This window comes from Scardinius erythrophthalmus (genome assembly GCF_964197995.2).
Source record: "Scardinius erythrophthalmus genome assembly, chromosome: 9".
Classification (NCBI taxonomy): domain Eukaryota; kingdom Metazoa; phylum Chordata; class Actinopteri; order Cypriniformes; family Leuciscidae; genus Scardinius; species Scardinius erythrophthalmus.
This window is the reverse complement of record NC_138229.1, coordinates 36,147,804-36,170,260: the sequence shown is the minus strand read 5'-3', so window position 1 is coordinate 36,170,260 and position 22,457 is coordinate 36,147,804. Positions and strand designations below refer to the sequence as shown.

Genomic DNA, 22,457 nt, shown 5'->3' with positions numbered 1-22,457 from the left:
TAGTACTTAGTAGAACAGCCTTTTGCTGTTATGACCTGCTGCAAACGAGATGTATAACCAGACACCAGCTTCTGGCAGCATTTCTGATGAATCTGAGCCCGTTCCTCATGAGCAATGACCTCCAGTTCAGTAATGTTCTTGGGTTTGCGTGCCTCAACCGCCTTCTTCAAATCCCATCAGAGACTTTCTATGGGGTTCAAGTCAGGTGACTGTGATGCCACTGTAGGATCTTCCAGGACTTCTTCTGCAACCGAGCCTTGGTGGAATTTGAGGTATGCTTGCATTGTCCTGTTGGAAGGTTCACTGACGCCCAAGCTTCAGCGCCGAGGATGCAAAGCAGCCGCAGAGCATCACAGTTCTGCCACGCTGAACTGAGAGACAGAGTTCTTTACAGCTAATGCTTCATTCTTCTTCCTCCAGAGATACCGCTGATCCATAGGGCCGAAAAGTTCTGTGGCTTATTTATATGATTTTGAGCAAATAGGAGCCATCCAATTTGTATCCTGGTCCTTGTTTGTGAAGGGCAATCATACCTTCTCTTAACATTTTGGACCGTTCTTTTGACTAAGCCATGTTTCTAACATGAAGTCAAACGTGACACTCAACAAACCTAGCCACTTCAGACATTCAGGTTTGCTTGAGACAGCACTTGTTTTGCAGATGTGTGCTGTCGAGAGGGATTCTATTCAGGGAGTTGAATCATTTTGAGACTGCAGAAGTCATTAAAAGTTGAATTTTCAGTTGAATTTGGGAAAACCACTTGAAACATTTGTTGTGTTGAGCTATTTCAATTACTTTAGTTTGATTTGTTCATTGCACACATCTGAAAGTCTGTAAATTTTGCCAATAAACCTGATTTGCAGTGGGGGTTGGATCATTTAGATTACAACTGTATATATATTAAATCCGCAGCACATTGCAATCGAGGAATTTTTCCTGAGAAAAAGTCCCTGGTGAGACTGTCTGTCAACCTATTAATTACACATTTCTGTTGTTTGAATTTTTTCACAGACCGAAAGCGTTCCAAACCAAAGCCCTGAAGTCACTGATTTGGGGAAAAAAGCAACGAAAGGTACCACATTAGTTCCATGGTTTTTGGACATTTACCAATGATAGAAAGATTCAGGATCATGGTCTGTATAAAAATATTGGCAAGTGAGGCAGCTCACTAGAGTTTGGATCAGCTCTAGTGTGTCAGGTCGCATTATTTCTACAAGGTGGAAGGAGAGAGGCGGTCACACACACACACACACACACACACACACACACACACACACACACCTTAGCAGCCTGTCGGTGCCAGCGGAGGTGTTCAGTGAAGCTGTCGAAGCTGATATAGTAGGTCTGACTCTGAGGTCCCGCTGAGCTGAAGGCCAAACAGTGACTGTGTTTCTTCACCTCTTCCACCTGAACACAACAGAAACACACTCAAACTCACACATGAACGAGACACGCTCCCCATGCAGTGGGGTGAAAACACATCATCTTCATTAGTGTCAAAGGTCTGTCTACATCAAGAACTGTGATGCTTGATGTGGCAGACAGCACTCAATATTTAGTCTAGCGGGTCTAGAACATAAATGAACACAGAGTACGAGACTTTAAACGCACCTCTGTTTGTTTAGCACTTCATCAACTCTCAAAACCACCATAAAACTTTACAACTCACTAACCAATGTCCACTATGTCTGTCCTCTCACTGAACTCTTGTTTTAAGTGTTGCTCGTTGTTAAAGTAACTAGGATCTTGGGAAAGATGCTTTATAAATATAGCCTGGGGTTCAACACACACAGGCAATATAACGTGCATGAATGAACTCTGTGAATATAAACTCTGTAAAGTCACCTTAAACATCCCTTGTTTATTTTAATTACTATTATACTGTACAAGTTCCTACATAAAACATTTACATTGACTTACACCATGGTCTATGTGAACATTCAGTTCTGATCAATCATTTTAAGCCATGCATAATGTCTGAAGAATATCTATTCTTTTTTTGACTACTCTTATCCAGTGCACTTCAGGAGGGGTGGCTGTAGGATCACTGGTTTGGGACACACATTCTGCCTAATGAGCATATGAGATAAGCCTGGGTTCAGTACCTTTCCTCCGATCAGTGGCAGGATGTGCATCTTGCCCGTATGGCTGGCCTTCACCGAGGAGACCATGAGACAGGTACCACATAAAATCACCTGCCGTCGACTCCAGCGGTTCACCGGTAGCTGCAGCTTTCCTTTCCGTACGTTATACGTCCCGGAGAGCTGGATGCGCTCCGAGCTCTCGATGCTGTGAGGTTTTCCTGCAAAACAGAGAAAGACATGAGCCTGACTTCTCAGCTCCTCTCCTGCTGTCAACATATCCAGTGCAGCTTCAGATGCACATCACATTTCACACTGCAAATTCGTTGACTGCACTCTATACAGGAAATGAACTGAGTGTGAAGTCAATTACTATCAGTCACGATTACTAGCAGTAATTTCTAGTAAAGGTCAGATTTCAGCAGACCTAGAAAATATGGAGTGACGTTCAGCAGTCACTACAAGTAAAGAGAATTACAAGTACTACTAGTAATGAGTGGAATTAAGCAGCCAGTATATTAAGAGTCAGTACTAGTAAAAATTACAATTAAGCAGGGATAGGCACGAGTACTCTCAACTCAACTTAACTCAGCTATATTTATACTGTAGCATGACTAAAAACAACAATTATTAACCACGGTTCTATACACTATATCAAATATGGTCAACATTTAACACCATGTACAACATAAATTACAGAACAGACCAGACACAGCACAAATCACAATTAAAAGCCGAAGAAAAAAGATAGGTTTTGAGTTTTGCTTGAAACTCCTGCAGTGTACAGGCTGTTCTAAGGTTTCGGTGCGGCAACGGCAAACGCTCGATCTCCTCTCGATTTCAGTCTCGCCCGAGGAACATTTAACAGTCTCTGGTCGGATGACCTAAGAGACCTTCCAGGACTGTGAACAGATAATAAATCGGAAATATATACGGGAGCTATTTAAAAACTAGTGACTTTAAAATCAATTCTGTAACGAACTGCGAGCCAATGCAGAGATTTCAGAACAGGAGTGATGTGCTCTCGTTTACGCACATTGGTAATGTGCCTATAGCAGCTGTACTGCAGACCGTTAAGAGATGCTTGGTTAATACCCATATAAAGGGAATTACATTAGTCAAGCCTTGTTGAAATAAAAGCATGAATCACCCTTTCAAAGTCCTTAAAAGAAAGACATGACTTTACTTTAGCTAGGACTCTGAGATGATGAAATCTACATTACTAATCTGTTTGTCAAATTTGAGACGACTATTGAAAAACACACCCAAATTCTTCACTAATGGTTTCACACACAGAGACAAATGGCCAAAATTTCAGCAAGGAGAGATAGCAGCTTCTGAAGATTCAAAAACTAGTCTCAGTTTTCCCTTCATTAAGTTGAAGAAAACTGAAGAAGGGACATCCAGGCCTTTACATCCGCTAGACAAGCCAACAGAGTATCAAAACCCATGATATTTGATCCCAGGGGCAAATAGATTTGGGTATCGTCAGCGTAACAGTGAAATGAGACGCCGTGTTTCTTAAAAATCGACCCATGGGGAAGCATATACAAGGAGAATAAAATCGGAGCAAGAATAGAAGCTGAAGGGACCGCACACATAAGAGGAGCTGCAGCCGAAGTAAACTAACCAATATTAACAGAGAACCCTCCACTATTAAAATAGAATTGAAGCCATTTAACAGCATTTCCCTGAATGCCCACCCAGTGCTCCAAACGAGAGATCAGAACCAGGTCAATCGGGTCAAACGCCGAGAACACAGCAGACTTGCCAGAGTCGAGTCAGTGCAATATCGAGTGGTTTTCCTAAAACCTGATTGGAACTTCAAAGATTGAGTTTTTATTCAGAAGCTCTGTAGTTGGTGAAACACTATTTTCTCTAAAATTGTAGATATCAAAGAAAGATTTGAGACTGGCCTAAAATATGTCAGAACTGCCAGGTCTAAATATGGCTTTGTGAGATGTGGATGGACAATGGTCATGTCCTCTGGTCCCGTAGCTGTTTCATACTCTTTTGAACTGTAGGTCCAATCACCTCAAAAATGTATTTAAAAAACGTGGTGGAAGAACGTCATGGGGGGATCCAGAGGGTTTGAGCTGGCCAGTGGCCAAGCAGAAGAATACTCCAGTACTCGGACGTGAAAACGATGATCACCCTGACTTTTAGATTAGGAACTGCATTCACATGTGCAGATTCTTTGAATAATTCAGCAATGCTCCATATGGACTGAGTTTACATCCACCATAGAGAAACAAATGTACAATATGTTAAGCATGTTCTTGACTAACTATGCAGCAACATTTCTGCTTTCGCCTCTGAGACAGAGCGAGCGAGATCTGACCCAAAAGCAGCAGCAGTACAGTATGTGGGTCAGGACCCCACGGTACGCCACATGGAGCGCTGAAGCCCACTTTACAGCGCCACCATCAGCAAAGGGTTAACATGACATCCAGGCCTATCCACACAACACCACCTTAGATCTGCAGAAGAACACAACAGTACAAGACAGACACTGATGTGCAGTCGTAGGGTGAGTGACAGTCTGCAGGAATCAGCTTCATGTTGGTGAACACACAGTTATTACACGTATGTATTCATGAAGGCTTCTATTGTTGTTGTTAAAAAAATGACCAGCTACTTGATCAGATAATAATCTCTCAAAAGCTTTAGTTACAGTGTTATCTCTAGTGACCTGTTACAGTGAAGGAAATAAGAGAATTACAGACAGAGAGAGAGATAGAGAGAGAGAGATAGAGAGATAGAGAGAGACAGAGAGAGAGAGACAGAGAGAGAGAGAGAGACAGAGAGATAGAGAGAGAGAGAGAGAGACCTCACATGGATCTTAAGCATGATTTAGGCGTGTTTTCTCTTTCCATGGCCGAAAGGAAACCACAGCCCTTCCTGCTCGTCTCTGACTGACATTCACCCTGAACTAGGGTTGACACTCGTCACGGTACCAACATTTCAGCAGTCGGTCCTAATACTAGTCACATTTCAGTTCAAATCGCAACAATTTTGGTACATGGCAAAAACTTTTGTAATTATTTAGTTTTTAAATGTAACTATTTGAAAATGTATTATATTAAATAAATGAAATTAGTTCATTTTTGAATGCTATTAATCAGATCATAAGTAAATAATACAGTACTTAAACATTTACAGTAAACACATTTTTTTCAGTTTGCATTAAAAAAGTAAAATGAAAAGTTAGTATTAAAATGAAATTACATTTTATTACATTACAGATAACAGAACTGGCAGGTATATTACACTTTAAAGGGTTAGTTCACCAAAAAATGTATTTCTCACCCTCACATCGTTCCAAACCTGTAAGACTTTCATTCATCTTCGAACACAAATGAAGATCTTTTTTATGAAATCTGAGAGCTTTCTGTCCCTCCACTGACAGCTACTCAACTACCACTTTGATGCTTCAACAAGTTCATAAAGAGATCGTAAAAATAATCTATATGTATTAAGCGGTTTAGTCCAAATTTTCTGAAGAGACACGATCGTTTTATATGATGAACATACTGAATTTAGGCTGAATCTTTGATTTCGCTGAAGAGCTCAATAAACACCTGTAAACTAAAGAGCAGGTTATTTAACTCAACGAAACATCCTATATGAAATTAATCAGATATTTATACAAAATAAACATATTAATACAACTTAAATCTGCACAAAATGACATTCTTTTACAGAAATGTTCTCATTATGATTTTACGTAGGCCTATATGACTGCGCTGCACATGTTGCACTTTGTATTTTTTCTTTTCAAAATGGATTTCAATTATATTTCAAGAAATTCAAAACCATCATGTTGAACATCCGAAGCGTCTCAGCTGAAGGAAATAATCCATTATTTATCGGGCTTTTATAATATATATATATATATATATATATATATATATATATATATATATATATATATATATATATATATATATATATATATATATATATATATAAAATTGACTTTTTGGGGCGATCAGATAACATTAAAAATGAACATATTATCGGCCGATGCCGATATGTTTGCCGATATATCAAGATGTTTGAAAGCAGATTGACCCGGTCGATAAAGTGAGTCCCACATAACAGAATTCATATGAATTTTCTGCATTGCTGACAGTGACTCATTCCAGGCCGCAGTGAACGGGACGTCCCACTCACTTGTCTCCCAGCCCTATGGATGACTCCGAGTTTGCCATGGCTCTGCTTTTACACGCCTCATCCTGTTTTGAGTGGTTAGGCAGATCCAGAGCTCTGGGTATCCGGCACAAAGCAGAAGAGGGTGTGTGTCCAGGCTATATTTGTCCACGTTCTGCTGGTGCGCTCTAATGCACCGGAGAAACCGCCTGTATGACATATTGGGGCTAGAAACTCCTGAATAATTTCTTTCAGGAGTTTAAAAGGCTCGTGACTGTGAGTGACACGTTCTGGAGAGCTTCGGCTCACCAACGCAGATCAATCTAACCATTTTCAGCACTTGTCAAAGCATCTTAGAGCCGATGCCTCCATACTGTTGATTCTTTGGATGAGATTTTAGATATATCTTGATATTATTATCAGAGGAAGCATAATTTCAACCAAACAGTTGCTCAAGTCAATGAGATTCAGAATGCAAGTGAAACACAGTAAACTTATGATCACATTTTCACAGTCTGTCACTAAATTCGCACAATAAAAAGACAAACACTGAGCTGAGCTCAGTTAAATAAAAGTTAGCGTATGGCAAATTCAGATTATGTCATCCAATCTAACAATACTACCTGACAATATCAATTCAATTTGATCCCCCTTTTTAAAAGTAATCTATTCACTGAAAGATATTTATTTTTCCGACAGTAACTATGTTGTTGAACTTATTGCGAATTTCTTCATTTTGCACTGCAAATTTTTTCAATCACAAGAACAAAAGTTGTCAAATCTTTCTTGCTGACAATTTCTAAACTGTAAAATCTCTTAAACTCATAAATAATAGTAAGAATCACACATTTCTTAAACACTATAACCTTCTCTTTCTTGCAGACTGATGTTTCCCTTGTTAACCTCTTTGTTTACTTCGCCCTTCCCTTTCCTTATGTTATTTTTATTTTAAATGCAGTGCTGTTTCTTCTTTGCAATATATAAAAAAAAACCCTGGTAAAAATGTATTTTGATAGTCCACTGTAGACATTTTACTAACTATACTGTACGTAACTTTGCAAATACAAGTCAACTAGCAGTCAGTAGAGTATTAGTAGACTGTCTGCTTAATATCCGCTAACACTTTATTCTTATGCTCCCCAACAGACATTATACTGACTAGAAGTAACTTTGTTAGGTAATGGTAAGGGTTAGTACAATAAGTACTCTAATGAGAGTTTGTTGACATGTAGTTGCAAAGCTACTTAAAGTTAGAAGAATGTCTAAAGAGGATCTTTGAAATAAAGTGTAACCAAAAATTAATATGCAAAAGAAATCAACAACAATTTAATTAAGTGTATGAGGTCAAACCTGTTAACCAACAGCATGGAAACAACCTCAGACTAATAGGCACTACTGATAAAAGAATGAACAAGTTGTGCTACACGAGCTTCATAATACAATCATTTAAAACTCAAAGCATCCTCTACGCAGTTTCAAACCCATAAAATGAATGAATACCCCTGTAAACCAGTGATACAGCAATATTATTAGCAAACAATGGCTTCTATTCACTTATTTTTCTGTGTATGGGATTGTCTACACTCAAATGAAATGTTGTTCAAAAGCCTTCTTTTCATTTCAGAACAGAAAAGGAGAAATAAAACATGTCCTGCTCACGCAGACAATGAATGGTGACCTTCCTCAAAGTAAACTTTAAGAAAGTATATAATATATAATCTTATGCAACTCGGTCTGTATATTCCAAGTGTTCTGAAGGCATGTGGAAGGATTTAGCAAAAAACAAACCAAAAGTGTTAATTTATTCTATTCTAATTCATTCTAAAGTTAAAATCTTGACCTTGACCGTTGCACTTCTGTGTCATTCATGTGTGCACAGCAGTTTCACACCCAGTTCACTGCGACCACAAGCATGAATGAGATCACAAAACAAAACACAAGGCCTATAAAACTCAGAAAATCTGTTCTCTGAGGTGAACGTCTCTGTTATGCTCAGGACAGAATGAAAGTTGTCGCGTGAACAAGGCCTTATATTAGCAATATATTATTAATTTTTTTGTGTTAATAATTAAAATTATTTAATTTACAACTAATTTAATCATTTAAAACAAACAAAAAAAATCTAAAAGCATGTTGTTATGAATAATGAATTATTGGGCATTTACTGCCATACACACTGGACGGCCCATAGCCTGTAAACAGCTCTCTCTGACACACACTGCGCATCTCTGAATGAACACAACCGACAGAAAGCATCGCTGTTTAATTATAACATCACACGTGCGCGCAAAGGTCTCAAAGTGAATTCACATACATTATAAATCATAAACGTTAAAAAAACATGTTAAATGCTGTAACATCTAACAGGGAATGATATACTGTAGATGTGTTGACTTAAAAAGTAGGACTGGAATGACGGGTCAACCAAATCGGTCACGTCGATTACGCCCTGTTTATGTTCATCCCTGTCATGTTTCACACAAAACAAAACTCTGGAGCAGATGCTAAAGGTTCGTATGGCAGCGCCGCTTAATACGGTTGCACTCATACAGCGTTTTGTTTTTCACAAGCGTGAACCGTATTCTATAACATTTGTGGAATACTTGATTCTGATTGGTCAATCGCTCCATCCAGCGGTGTGTTTTCCCAGATAACAACCGCTGAGAACAGAAACACAGGCTCATCCGGGTAATGAGCCTCATCCTAGCAATGGTTTTTCTTTGTGGAAGTTTTGCGTTTGGTGAGCTAATAAAATATTAAAACACAGTCGAATCAATATTTTGTGTACAGTTATTTAATTATGCCATCCAGTATCGTGGACTCGCTCTCTCTTGTTTCATTCAAACGCAGCTGCTGCCATTTTGTACACTGATGGATTATTGGATAACAAACAGGTACGATTTTAAAATGTTAAAATACAAATGTCCGTCTAGTTTGAACTTGCCGCGCTAGTAACTGCTCTCTCCGCGGAAGCTCTGCGTTTAAAGACCTAATAAAATATTTAGACTCAGATCAATATTTCGTGTCTAATTATTTACTCATGTGGCAAGTAGCCGTGTAATAAGCGGGATAATGTACATCCAGTATGTAGAGTTTTTTAGGCAAGAATGTAGTTTAGACCTCAAATAGGTGACTTATACTATAAACATAGTGCATATTTGACAATTTCTTTCGACGTTTTTGGAGATTGAGCTCCAGGCCGTCAGCGGCCATTGAGCGCTCATGAAGCCGCACAGTAGTGTTGTCAAAAGTACAGACTTCGGTACCAAGTAGCGGAATCGCAAACGCCTCTGATTATGCATCAAATATGTCTGTGACTACAATGATCTAACATAGAGATCAACTAGGCTAATCTCGGCCAGTCCTTCCTTACAGTGTTTAAACATGAGGTAGAATTAATTTTGGGTATATCAAAGGGGCAATCTTTGGTCTTATTCATCAATTACTTAGCCTAGAAATCTAGACGCACCCTAGCGGCAGCAAAATGTATTTTGCAGCCAGGGCAGTCTAGCAACTCTCCATTGACTTTCAAGCTGCAAAAACCTAAATTGGGTCAGGCCAATCACGTCGTGTATAGAGAGGGCGGGGCAGGCTTAACATGATGACGACAGAGTTGCGACGGTTACCTGCCACTTGAAAACAAAGAATGACGGCTGCTGCTGGCGAACATCTTTCGAATCGGCTTTGTCCGCGACTCTGGAGGACTTGGAGTTAGGTTTTTCTTTGAGAAAAGAGCGTAGAACGGCACTTAAGTCATTCTTAAAAAAAGGAAGATGTGTTCGTAGTTTTGCCGGCCAGATATGGCAAAAGTTGAATCTATCAACTAACGTTAGCTCCACTGTTGGGAAAACGCTCTGGTTGGTTGTAGCGCTGTCCTATTGCGTGCAGAGGGAATTTGAAAGACAGACGTTTATCACGCCCCTCGGATTGAGCCGTGTCTATGGTGAGTTGCCAGACCTAACATCTTGATGTAGGTCTGGCTTGCCAGGCTATCAATTACTTGTTCCAGAGCAAATGTACTATAACGCTGCTTTTACAAATGAAGAAATGATATGTCCGCATGATATGTATTTTATATTGTAGAATAAAATGTGAAAATATCTTGAGCTTGTGTTGTTCATCACAGACCTTATTTCAAAAGCATTTATCCAAAAACTCAGTCAAGAAACCCACTGACTTCAGGTAGTGCTAAAATGCTAACTCGTTTCTGGGTTTTGGCCTACAAAAACACGTCATCCCTGGACCACTCTATTGAGTAAGAACTCAATAGAGTCTTTCGTTCTTTGAGTCTTTGTGGCACTTTTGTGAGGTGATCCCTTAATAAAACATGAAACAAACGCTAATTTAAAGCAAGCGCTGTCTGGTTTCAGCTCATTTAGATGAGTTCACCGTTTCCACTCGCAGCTATGCTTCAAACTCAAGAGTCAAAGGACATCCCGCCACCAGAAGACTAATGAAGACTAATGAAAGTCCTGCTAGTTCAAGACTCTCTTCAGAAAGATCTAGATGTTCAGAGCGACAGTGTCGTCTGTCCAGAGGATTCACTGCGTAAGTAGAGTCAGATCTTCTGCAATATGTGACTTCAGTGCTTGCAACACAGATCCTAGTTTCATCAACCACACTGCTGTAACTTGATATTACCAAAAATACTGTACTGTATTATTACTGAGAAGAAATATGTGCAAAAAACGATTTATTATGTAACTATATCTAAGATGTGATAATGATGTGTATTAGGTCCTATATGTTGTAACTCTGCCTGAACAGCGGCAGCAGAAAGTAAAACACTAACTGGATTGACAGACTATTATTAAATGAAATTAGGAAATTTGTTGAGGTTATGATGAAGGGTAGGACATTTTATGCATGCAGATCAGTCGCAAGCTCATAACAGTGTCTGATATGGGACTGATAAAGTTCAGTTATTAAACTTTCTAATCTTTAGAAAGTGATTCTAAATGAAGGATTGCAGATGGCCAATAAAATGACAAACGATGCAAAGACAGAAATGAACAAGACTGCAACTCACATGACTCTCGATTTGAATGAACATTTAATCAGGTGAGGACTGTCCGGTTTATGATTGGTTGTTTGATGGTTCCTAAATTGTTTCACACTGTGAATATGATATAGGATGAAGTGCAGCGGTTAAAGGTCAGGATTGGTCCAGTAAAGTGCCGCCATATTCATATCACTGTACCAAGATAAACAGACTGAGTTCAGATAAGCAGCTCTATCTAAAAAGCGAATATAGCCTACTTGACAAGTTAAAAGACATGCTTGCTGTGCCTATAGTGTTTCTGTTTTCACATATTTAGTAATGGTCAACCAGTTTGTCTGATGTCTGAGAGTGCCACGTGATCTCATTAGTATTCTTTTGTATTTTTACGTATTTAAAATACTTTCATACACACTGAAACGTACAATATTGACAGCACTAAAACGGAAATTATTTACGTATGTACAACTTTTAGACTTACAAATGTGTACGAATCGTTATTTTTCCATATTAAATTCGTGGCATTCTGGACTTTCAAGGCCCAGAAAGGTAGTAAAGACATCGTTAAAATAGCGACTATTTAGCTAATATTTTTCGTGCGCAAAAAAACAAACAAAAATAGACTTTATTCAACAATTTCTTCTTGTCTGTATCAGATCTCCTACGCAGCTTCCATTGTAAATACAGTGCATCGAGTTCTGCAGCAGACTGACACAGACGAGAAGAAATTGTTGAATTCGATTTGTGTTGAAGATGAACGAAGGTCTTACGGGTTAGGAATGACATGAGGGTGTTATTGTTTAATGTGTAATATTTATTTTGTTTGCCATGGGACCCAAAAGGCATTTTCTCAGTGTGCGCTGTAATCCACATCTTTAAGCCGGGTTCACTTCATACTGTACGATTTTGGCCACGATTTGGCCGTCTGAGACCAAATTTGCAAAACCTATAAAAGATTCCTGTGTTTGATCGTTAGTTTGACGTGTTCACAGACAGCCGATTAATGACCGCTGCGATCAGCGTCAGAAGATTTGACAGTGTGACTTTTCCTACGATGACCGTCAAATTGTCTTTTGTTTTTTTTTAAGACAATTTCATGACCAAAATTAACGTTAGAGATTTCTTTGTCGCCACCATTTCAATCCGCGTGTAATGCAGCTCATAGCTCTTGACTGTCGTACAGTCTGACATCAATGACAACTGAGATCTTACAGTAGGCGCGTTACTGTAACTGCAAAACTTTTGCGTTTTTTTCTAAATATAGATAAAAAAAGATTGCGAAATTACGTCTTTTACATTAACCGATGTTATGCGACTAAAACGTAATTTTTTCCTCTCACGATAAGTCATTCCAAAAATCATGGCAACGGACATTGGTAGGTTTATATATCACAGCCACCGCACTAGACATTATTATTATTAATGGAAGGAGACATATGCGTGTTATCCAATCATTAATGGCGAAGAAAGGTGTTTCTCACTCATTTCTGCTTCGAGGTCTTGATTGTGGCATTTCTTTGAGGTTTAGAATCCAGTATTTCAGTCATTATTTTGTCTTTTATGAATTTAATAAAGAACTCTGTCTCGTATTCTGTCCAAACATACAGCGCCTTCTACGTCAGGTGACTGTAAATGTGCAAAAACTGTTTCCATTGCAGTTTTGCAAAATATTTATTTTTCGAATTGCCTAAAAAGCACGTCATGCGAGCGTAAAAACTTTTTTGCGAAATTGATGTGTTTCCAATGGGTGTATTTTCAATTCACAATTTCAATTTGTGCAATTTGAAGGGTAATGGAAACGCGGCTAGTGTGAAATGACTTACAGCGAGGATCATGTTTGTTCAGTCTGACAAGCAACAATCGTAAAGGACTTTTATAAAATCGCACAGTGTGCATCCGGCTCTAGAATCCATATGTGTGCGAGGAACAGACCCAAATTCGAGTCTTTATTCAGCGACCTTCCTTTCCATTCTCAGCAGCGACTACAAACGTCAAATCCTGCGTTCATTACAAACTCAAAAATTGCTGCCCCAGGAAGCTTTACAACACAATTTACGGCAGTGATATCAAACGCTCACTGGCTCTCGTCTGCTTCGTCACAGAATGTCAAATACCCTTTACATTCGGTTATAACTTCAGACACCTGTCCTGATCTGTGTCCGCTGATGTGCGCTTTTAGGGCTGTGAAACAATTAATCGTGATTATCCAAAATAAAAGTTTGTGTTTACATAATATATGTGTGTGTACGGTGTATAATTATTTTGTATATATATAAATACACTCACATGCATGTAGTCACATCAAGTGACTAACTCATATTTAATGAATTTTAAATGTAAATATTGCATCAAATGAATGCGTATTTCATTTCAGACATTTTGTGTATTTGCTCTTTTTGAGCAAAGATCTAAACTAAATTATAATTTATGATGATTACTAAAATATGTGATAGGGGAAAAGGCACTAAAACAATTATGCCTGAACTAAGGTTAAGCTTCAGAGGTGGTGTGATGGCTGTACGAGGACAGTCGCAATTACAGTGCATTTATATTGATGACACCCAGTGGCTTCAGATCCCGCAGACACACGTCGTGTCCTCTAGAGTTTCTCACAGACAGCTCAGCACAGTCACAGATGCTGCTGAATCTCCTGAAATCTCATCTGGATCCAGATGCTCAGCAGTCACACACACACACACACACACACACACACACCATCTGAGCCTCGACTGCAGAGCTTCACCAGCACACTGATCATAATGAAGCAACACTTTAACCATTAAAAGAAATGATTCTGGCTTGACAGCAGAGTGTTGATGCAGGCTATTTTATTAATTTATTATTAATTATTGTGGGTTCTATGAATTTTTGCTGGTGTTTTTCCCCCTTTCTTGCTAGTACGAAACAGAAAAGATAATGCATGCTTTAAAAAGACAATCACAATAAATATAAAGGTCTTTCAAAGTTGTTATAGTAAGTAAACTAAATAAAATATTGAGTAACAAAATGTTCTTAGTTTTATCTTAAGTGAAAGTTCTTTCATATTACAGCTAATTTGGATTTTTTAGTTTATGGTGAAGTAAAGTTGTAAATATAAGGTGTAAGGAGTGTGTTTTCATTATTATAGAGAGAGTGAGTGAAATCTCCTGTAGCGCAGTCACATTAATGCTACACAACAGGATTCAAGAGAGCAAATCAAGCCGCTGGAGCTCAGAACAACCTACAACCTTTTTATGAGACGCACTGTAAATGTCTGTACTGTACTGACTCATGAAACACTGCAGCAGTCGCTACTGGCAACCCATACTCGGAAATTAGTCACGCATATTAGGAGTGGTGAAGAGTGAACACACACACTGCAAAAAAAAAAAAAAAAAACCTTGTGTGTGCAGAAAATGAGATGCGTGAGAGTGTTAAAGAGCAGGATGACACAGTGTGTGTACATGACACACACGTGCCTGAGTGGGTCGAGATGTTCATCAGGAGACTAGCACAGTTACGTAACAGACAGATTGAGTATGTGTTGGTGAAGAGACCGCGACAGAGAGATACCAATTAAATATGTCAAAAAAATACTGCAAAAATAAATCAAGAACCAGCTTTAAAAAATTTGTCAAGACAAATGCTGTCAAAAAGTTGGAAGAAGTTTTATAATCTTAAAGTTTGAAGGCAGGCAGTGGAGTGGGGGGGGGGGGGCGGTGGGGGGAACGAAAGGTCTCGAGGTGTGTTTTAAAAAAAATGACCTTCTTTTGGGAGCACCGCTTTTTTATGACGCAGTGTCATGCGGGAGATGCTGCAAAAGATGCGAGACGCGAGTCCGTCTAGCTAGCGTCTTTTTACATTGAAAAACAATGGAAAAGTAGAAAAATGCATTCTGTGTGAACTAAGTTTAAAGCTAGAATTTTGAAGATAAAGAAAGAAAGAAAGAAAGAAAGAAAGAAAGAAAGAAAGAAAGAAAGAAAGAAAGAAAGAAAGAAAGAAAGAAAGAAAGAAAGAAAGAAAGAAAGAAAGAAAGAAAGAAAGAAAGAAAGAAGCCCCTTGAAGTCGTGTTTTACAGTGGATTTAGAACAGCTCAGGGGTGTTGTTAGGCACGACGCGGAGCGGAGTCCACCGTAATCCACTGTAAAACACGGCTTCAAGGGGCTTATTGCTTTAGTAAAACGGTTATTCCATAAAAATATTCATTCTAATATTTTATTTTATTCATAAAATAAACACCAGCAACAAAAAATATAACATTATAACACATTTATTCCTCCGCCAAACAATGTAGTTCCAAAGAGGTTGCTAAGCAACACATGCAGCAACAAAGCATCACAAACGGCAGTTGCGCAGTAATGCGGTCACAGGTGTGTGTTTGTTGAGTCATTTACAACGGCTTCGAACGCGGCTCAACCAATCAGAATCAAGGACTGGAACTATCCGTTTTATAAAGATAGATAGAACATTGTTTAAATTGACGATCACTTAATCGATTAATCCTTAACAATAAGCTTGGCTTTACAGTGAATATAGGGAATATGACCATCACTTTAACAAGTGCTTTTAAATTTGCTGACACATTAGTAAGGCTCGATTTTCATCACGTGAAAAAATAACTGCTTTTCATAAAAATGTGATCTGTAAAAACAGACTTGTGTCATATATCATTGAAAAGGACTCAACTAGCAGAATACAACAAGTATATTCGCACGACACACGTGTAAACCGTAAACACATGATGCTTTGCGCCATGTTTTGGTTTGTAACTTCCTGAAACATTAGTAAAGCAGGCCCGGCTCCATAGGGGCGCACCACATAACAACCTATCACGAAGCTGGTGGATTTAATTAAACCAGATAACAAGCTGGAAAACAGTCAATAACCTGTTAAATTCATCGGGATGATGTTTCACTATCTATGGAAAGCACGCTCTACCACTCTTGCACACACATGTGATATGCGCACAACATTCACATGCACAGAAACTTCTCGTCAGCGCTGCCCCACGACTTTATAAACTATTTATCAAAACAATAGTTTTGCATATGCACCCATTGGCAACAGAATGTGAGCGTCAAGTGACGCAAGTCACGCGACACAAAGTTTTAACTTTCAAATAAGTGTTTCTGTTAAGAACAATTAAACTTCATTTCGTTTTTTGTTTATGTTCCTGTAAAAATCTCATTCGTTTCCATTTCTTGAACTGGTTCGGAGCCCTTAGATATTATATGTTAAATAATCTAACAAAGTTGCTTTACAGGTTGACAAAAATCCTGACGGCGCTTCTGCTTTATCAGTCATATCTCAAAGAAACCATGACACGACTTTAAGACCATTCAGCTCAGTGAAATACAAATTAGCCTTCAGGAAACAATTGTTTCCTGTTCTTGGGCTCATAAAACAGCACCTTATGATCAAATACAGTATCAGCATTTGAAGTGGATAAAAAAAAAGTTAATCTAAGTTGTCCTGAGACAAGAACAGGTTTAGTTCTGAATTAATGTCAAACTCTGATGAAAGGTTTTGATCCACTTCATGTTGATACTGTATATTTCTTCAATCAAACAAGAGCTTGATAAACTCTAGGCCACAGAAGAATCAGTCATTTATCATATCATTAATTTTTTGACAGATCTGCAGGATAAAAAGTTACTTAGACTGATGTAATACACACTTCAGTGAGCCGGACATGCCTGACATTCCCGAAGAGTCTGAGTACATACTTCACATGCCTTCAGACGGGGGAGGGAACGAGCCTTCGGACACCTCTGAACCAAAGCCAGGAATGAGGAAAGCACTGGAGGAAACACTGTCCGTTACACTGCCTGATGATTGATGGGTCTGATCAGGTGACCGGCCATTAATCCTCATCACATGAGCGCCGCAGCTCTAATCCAGCCAACATCTGCCAAGATCCCAGTCCAATACAAACCTTTACGTCAGGCTCAACAGAGATTATCGTTATCATTATCGACTATCATACCTTTTCCATGCCCGCACACTTAAATGTTCTTAATTTCATAGAGTTATTATGCAAAAATATGGTGCCAAGCACAAGCAAGAAATTAAAATGTAGCTTTTTTCAAGCTAGAGTTTTTTTTCTCCACCATTTCATTTGGTCATTTTGTGAAATTGAACAGGCTACTTACATAAAAAGTTCCCAATAATATGTATTAGTAAGATGATATGTAAATAAATCAGGTTTATGATCAAAGCTCTATAGTTTCCAAACTTATAATGCAATGCAATGCAATACAACAGCGATTGAGAGATGAACAAATGAACGTTCCTCAAAAGCCAGGGGGATGTTTGAAAAATGATGTATTGATCTTCAAGTAAAGCTATAAGTTGCTTCAGTCCAGTAAGTGTTCATCTTGAAATCACAACATCAAAGTTATTCTTATCTTTGCTTTATAAAAAACTAAAAAAAAAAAAAAAAAAGATTTCACAGCAAAAAGACTGAAAGTGGCGGACATTTCATTTTTAGAGTTAAACTAAAATGCCTTTTACTTGCTAAAAGCGTATAAACTATCAAATCAGACGACAGAGGGCATGAAGCAGCAGAATGTGTGCAACAGGTTCTTCAGCAACGTTTTGATCATTTAGAGGCCTTAGAAACGTGCGGATCAAATACGACACAGTGGGCTTTATAGGGTTAAAGTGTAGTCTCTGCTCAACACTGTAAAAGTCTGCAGCTCATATTAAATCAGCTCTTAACCCTAAGACAACAGTTGCTAAGATCCACTCCTGCTCCCACAACCCTTTCCTTCCCCCATGCGTGTTCCTCACAGCCTGTTTTTCTCAGCGGCGTGAATGAAAGCGCTTCCTGAAGCCCCACTGTTGGCCGACGGGCCAATGGACGCTGGCGTGAGACGGTGAAGGGAGCGCGAGCCAAGAACAGGCCGGGTGAATAGCATCTAAATATCCCCAGCCCCTCTCTCTTCACCCTTCACTGCACCAACACAGCATTCAGCCTTTCATTTCAATGATAATGAACAGACCGGAACAAGAGCGCCGTCCAAACGACAAGAGCGGCTCACAATGGTTTTGTGGCCATGTCATGTGCATCCGTGGGAGCAGAGAACGCTGCCATGTTTATTACCAACGAGAGAGAGGGCGAGAGAGAGAGAGAGAGAGAGAGAGAGAGAGAGAGAGAGAGAGAGAGAGAGAGAGAGAGAGAGAGAGAGAGAGAGAGAGAGAGAGAGAGAGAGAGAGAGAGAGAGAGAGAGAGAGAGAGAGAGAGAGAGAGAGATCCATGGGAACTTAAACATGGAGAATCATTGTGAATTCATGTTGTTCTTCTTACGGCTGTTGAAGTTTTAAAGACAGCTACTGCAGGGTCATGTTCGGCAGTGACAACACATCAACTCATGCTAACTTTACAGCATGTGTTTTTAAAGTTCGTAAACACTTCAGCAAGGTTACATTTGCAAGGTTGTTCGGTCCAAAATTATATTGAGTGCCTTTAACTATTATATAGTAACATTCAGGCCCTGTTTACACCTGGTATTAAGATGCGTTTTGGTCGATTGGATCAGAAGTGAACGACGCTAAATACAGGAGTAAACGGGGTCTAAAGCGTTTTGAGCTCGTCCACTTTCGACCACTTCCAGAGGGAGTCAAAAACTCATTCGCCCGGACTGCTTTCGTAGAGTAAACGCTCATGTGGTCGAATGTGTTCAAACAGCCACAAATGACCATCTACTCTACGCCAACTGACCTAATGCGTAAACATTATGGGAAGCCAGACGGGTTTAAACTTTCTCTGAAGACCGAAGCTTTCAGGACGAAAAACGTACCAAACAATGTTCTCTCACCATTCCTGATTTCTAACACACACACACACAGCGTTCGGCTGGTCATGTGGCTGTCAGAGCAGAAACGAAAGCTGCTGCTCGCCGTATGTTTTTCTGTTTTCTCCTTTCACGTTCACATGTACATTTTAGCTTATTTCAAGCTTACTTCGTCCACTAGATGGAAAGATCTGAAAAAGCCCATACATTCACCCGCCCATAGACCCTCCCCTCGGAGAAATCAGTCAGAAGTGGTAGAAAGAGGACAAAAGAGAGGGATAAAAACATCAGGTGTAAACAGGAATGCGTCTCACTCGTCTACTTGTGATCCGATCAACCAAAACGCATCTTAATACCAGGTGTAAACAGGGCCCTAAACTAATCATTTGATTAAATGTAATGTGTGTATTCATGTTTTACATTGTACTGTATAAAAAATACCAGCATGTAACTGATTTCTGTAAAAAATCTTTCCTTGCCCCATTAGCCTATCCCTGTTCCTAACCCGTCGCAATAGCAGCAAGTGTTTTGCAATACAACACAATAAGCACATTGTGCATAACATTTTTTGTCAGTCATAATAGTTAAAGAGACACCTAATATAAAGTGTGACCAGTCATTCATTTGTAACATGCGTTTCTGAAGTAAGTAAATAATTAAAGGGTTGTAGCACTATTTTTGACATGCACGTGTCATATAACGACTGCTTGACCGTGACGTCACGTGAACTCAGTGTCAGCGAGCTCATCTCCCGAGTCAAATCTTCTGCATGCACGTGTATTCAGTGTTTCTAAAACAAGCTTGTGCAATATGCAAAGTAAAAAAAAATGTGTATAAGGAGTCATTCAAAGCCATTCCAATCACAAATAAAGATCTCTCTAACAACTGAAACTGCTCCTCCTGAGATAAAGCCGTGTCTCACGTGTGTCTCCTCTGGACTGACAGAACCTCAGATTTGTGCCAAGCTGCCAAAGTCTGCAAATCCCTCTTTGAACTAAAACCCTTCTTAGATGCTCGCCACAATATTCATTTAGCTGACACCTTTTCCCAAATCGACAGATGCAACTCAATGACAACTACTACTTTGGGCGATACATTTCTCTAGGAAGTTTGAAAGGGATTTGTCACTTAACTAACAGCAGACTGTGGCTTCTCATTCACAGAGAAGGTGAACCGATCTCGCCTGCGTCAACACGCAGAGACTTGTGTACATGAGCCACAGTCGCTGTTTCTACTCTAAATTCAGGGGTCGTTTCCATGAACACACACATCAGCTGACAGCAAACTCTTCATGTGTGGATGGAGGACGATGTGACTCTCTCACGACTCTCTCACACAGGCCGTAAACATGAAGTAGTAGTAGTAGTACATTTACCTGCGTAGAAGCGCAGGAGAGATCCCAGCTCAGTGTTCATCCCCTCCTCCTGGACCCGCCACGGGTCCTTAAATCCCAGTTTAAAGAGAAAATCATTCTGGATCTGTAGGGGCCTCTCGTCGGGGCCCAGGCGCCGGGCGGCCTCGCCGTGCAGCTGAACATACAGGGCCGGGCCGGAGTCCGAATCGGGCGGTGTGCCCGCTGACCCCGGACTGTGCCCGAGAGCAGGCGGTGGGTCACTGGTCACGGGCCCCGGCAGGACGGGCTCCGTGGGACAGTCCAGCTCCAGCTCGTCCGAGGAGCTCCCGTACGTGTCCAGGCCCTCGGCGGCGCTGCTGTCGAACGCAGACGCATCCGTGCCCAGGATCATGTCGTCGCTGAGCGAGTCCCGGTGCTGGCTGAACCGGGCCCCGGAGCTCAGCTCGTCACAAGCACTGCTGGTCTCCACATCGGACCCCGCAAACCTCTTCAGGGAGTCCTCGTCCTGAGGGGACGAGCGGTCCACGCTGGCCTCCGAGGGCGTGTAGATGTCGTATTCCTGCGGGTGGTACGGATGGTCCTTCTCCAGGAGCAGGAGGCGTAACCGGTCACCGGGCTGATCCGGGAGGCTCTCGGTCCCGGTGTGAAGGTGCCGGAGCGGGCACTCTCCATCGCAGTTCCCGTTCACGTCGGTGGACGGGTAGCTTTTAGCGTTCAGCCTCAGGACCGAGCACGTTTTGCCGCCGGCCTGTTGCAGACGCTGGGCTATCTCGGCCGCGGTGCTGTCCACGGTGCACAGAACGGGCCGGGCCGGGTGAGACCACGCCAGCAGCCGGTCGTGAATGTGGATGGAGCCCCGGCGCAGGTCCTGGCGGACCCACTGGCGGTCTGACAGCTGTAGTTGAGGACTGGCTCGGTGTCTCAGCAGCGTCTGTCGGTCCAGACTTCGGCTGTGAGATGAGTTTATACCCGAAACGTGCCTCTTCACCCTTCTCTTCCTCAGCAGCAGACTGGAGCTGCCTTTACAGGCTTTGTTTACCATGTTGAGCTCAGCTGGGCTCTGGCTTCTGGTCCTGGGCTGGTCTGAGCTCGTCTGGTTCGATGTTCTCTGGCCTTCATCATCTTCTTCATCTGCTGTGCTTCTCAAGGCCACACTCAGAGCACTGCTCTTCTTCAGTTTAACGCTCTCCATCCTCACAAGATCATTCCTAGTCCATTTGAGCGAAGATGTGAGCGCCGCACGACGCTCCTGAACGCGCGCGGAACACGCAGTTATGATCGCGCCGCTCCGCTCGGGATCAGATCATGGAGTCTGAAAGCGAATGACGCGCATCTCGCGAGATGCGCGCGAGAAATACGCGAGAATTCACGTCGCCCTGAATGCTGTAACGAAAGCGGAGGATAAACGTTGTTGTTTTTTAATCATAGCCTGTAATTTATATCGACATGTAGTAGTTCTGTGCTGTTCTTTGGATGATAAAAAAAATGAAAAACAGGAAGTCTCTGTAAGCTCGAAGGAATGGTAAACCATCGCGAGAGTTCACGTCCTCAGGCTGACACTCCAGAGATGTGATGTGAAACTAGCGAGTAGGCTGGAACTGGTTGTATTCAGAAGCTGTGTGCGTTTGTTTTAAACCATTTTCTCATTCGTTCTCACAGCATCACTGCTTATTGTGCAGTAATAAATAAAAAGAGCGTGGAGACGCCACACTCCACTTAAATCTCGCGAGAATAGAAACAGTTAACGCCCATGAAGCTTATATTTTGTAACATCACTATTTTGAACTCATTCAAACATGAACATATTTGATTATTTTTCAACTTAATTTTCACGTTGGGACACTAAATTTATAATGTCGCTGACTCGCTGTCACCCTTTATTTTTGGGGGGAAGAGAAATATTAGTAAACTCTGCAAGTAAGTGGATGTGCATATCTTCGATATACAACTCCATTTCCCGTGATGCGCTGCGGCGTGTGTTTTTATTGGTGCGTCACAGTCATTCGTGTTCATCCGTTTATGTTTCTAAAATATAAATCAGTCGCAGTCATCAGTTAAACTACAGTAACACTATATTTAGTAAGATGAACACATAA

General features: G+C 40.6%; 1 protein-coding gene across 1 annotated transcript in view; it reads right to left on the bottom strand.

The window, feature by feature from the left end:
* phlpp1 (PH domain and leucine rich repeat protein phosphatase 1) overlaps positions 1–21,677 on the bottom strand; it is a 48,660-nt gene extending 26,983 nt beyond the window's left edge. Inside the window, exons 1-3 of the mRNA XM_081373737.1 lie at positions 20,383–21,677; positions 2,106–2,302; positions 1,282–1,407 (exon numbers count right to left, since the gene is read on the bottom strand). Of these exons, the coding sequence (XP_081229863.1) occupies positions 1,282–1,407; positions 2,106–2,302; positions 20,383–21,553 (1,494 nt within the window). The 5' untranslated portion in view covers positions 21,554–21,677. The remainder of the gene's footprint in view (positions 1–1,281; positions 1,408–2,105; positions 2,303–20,382) is intronic.
* Positions 21,678–22,457: the final 780 nt, after the last annotated feature.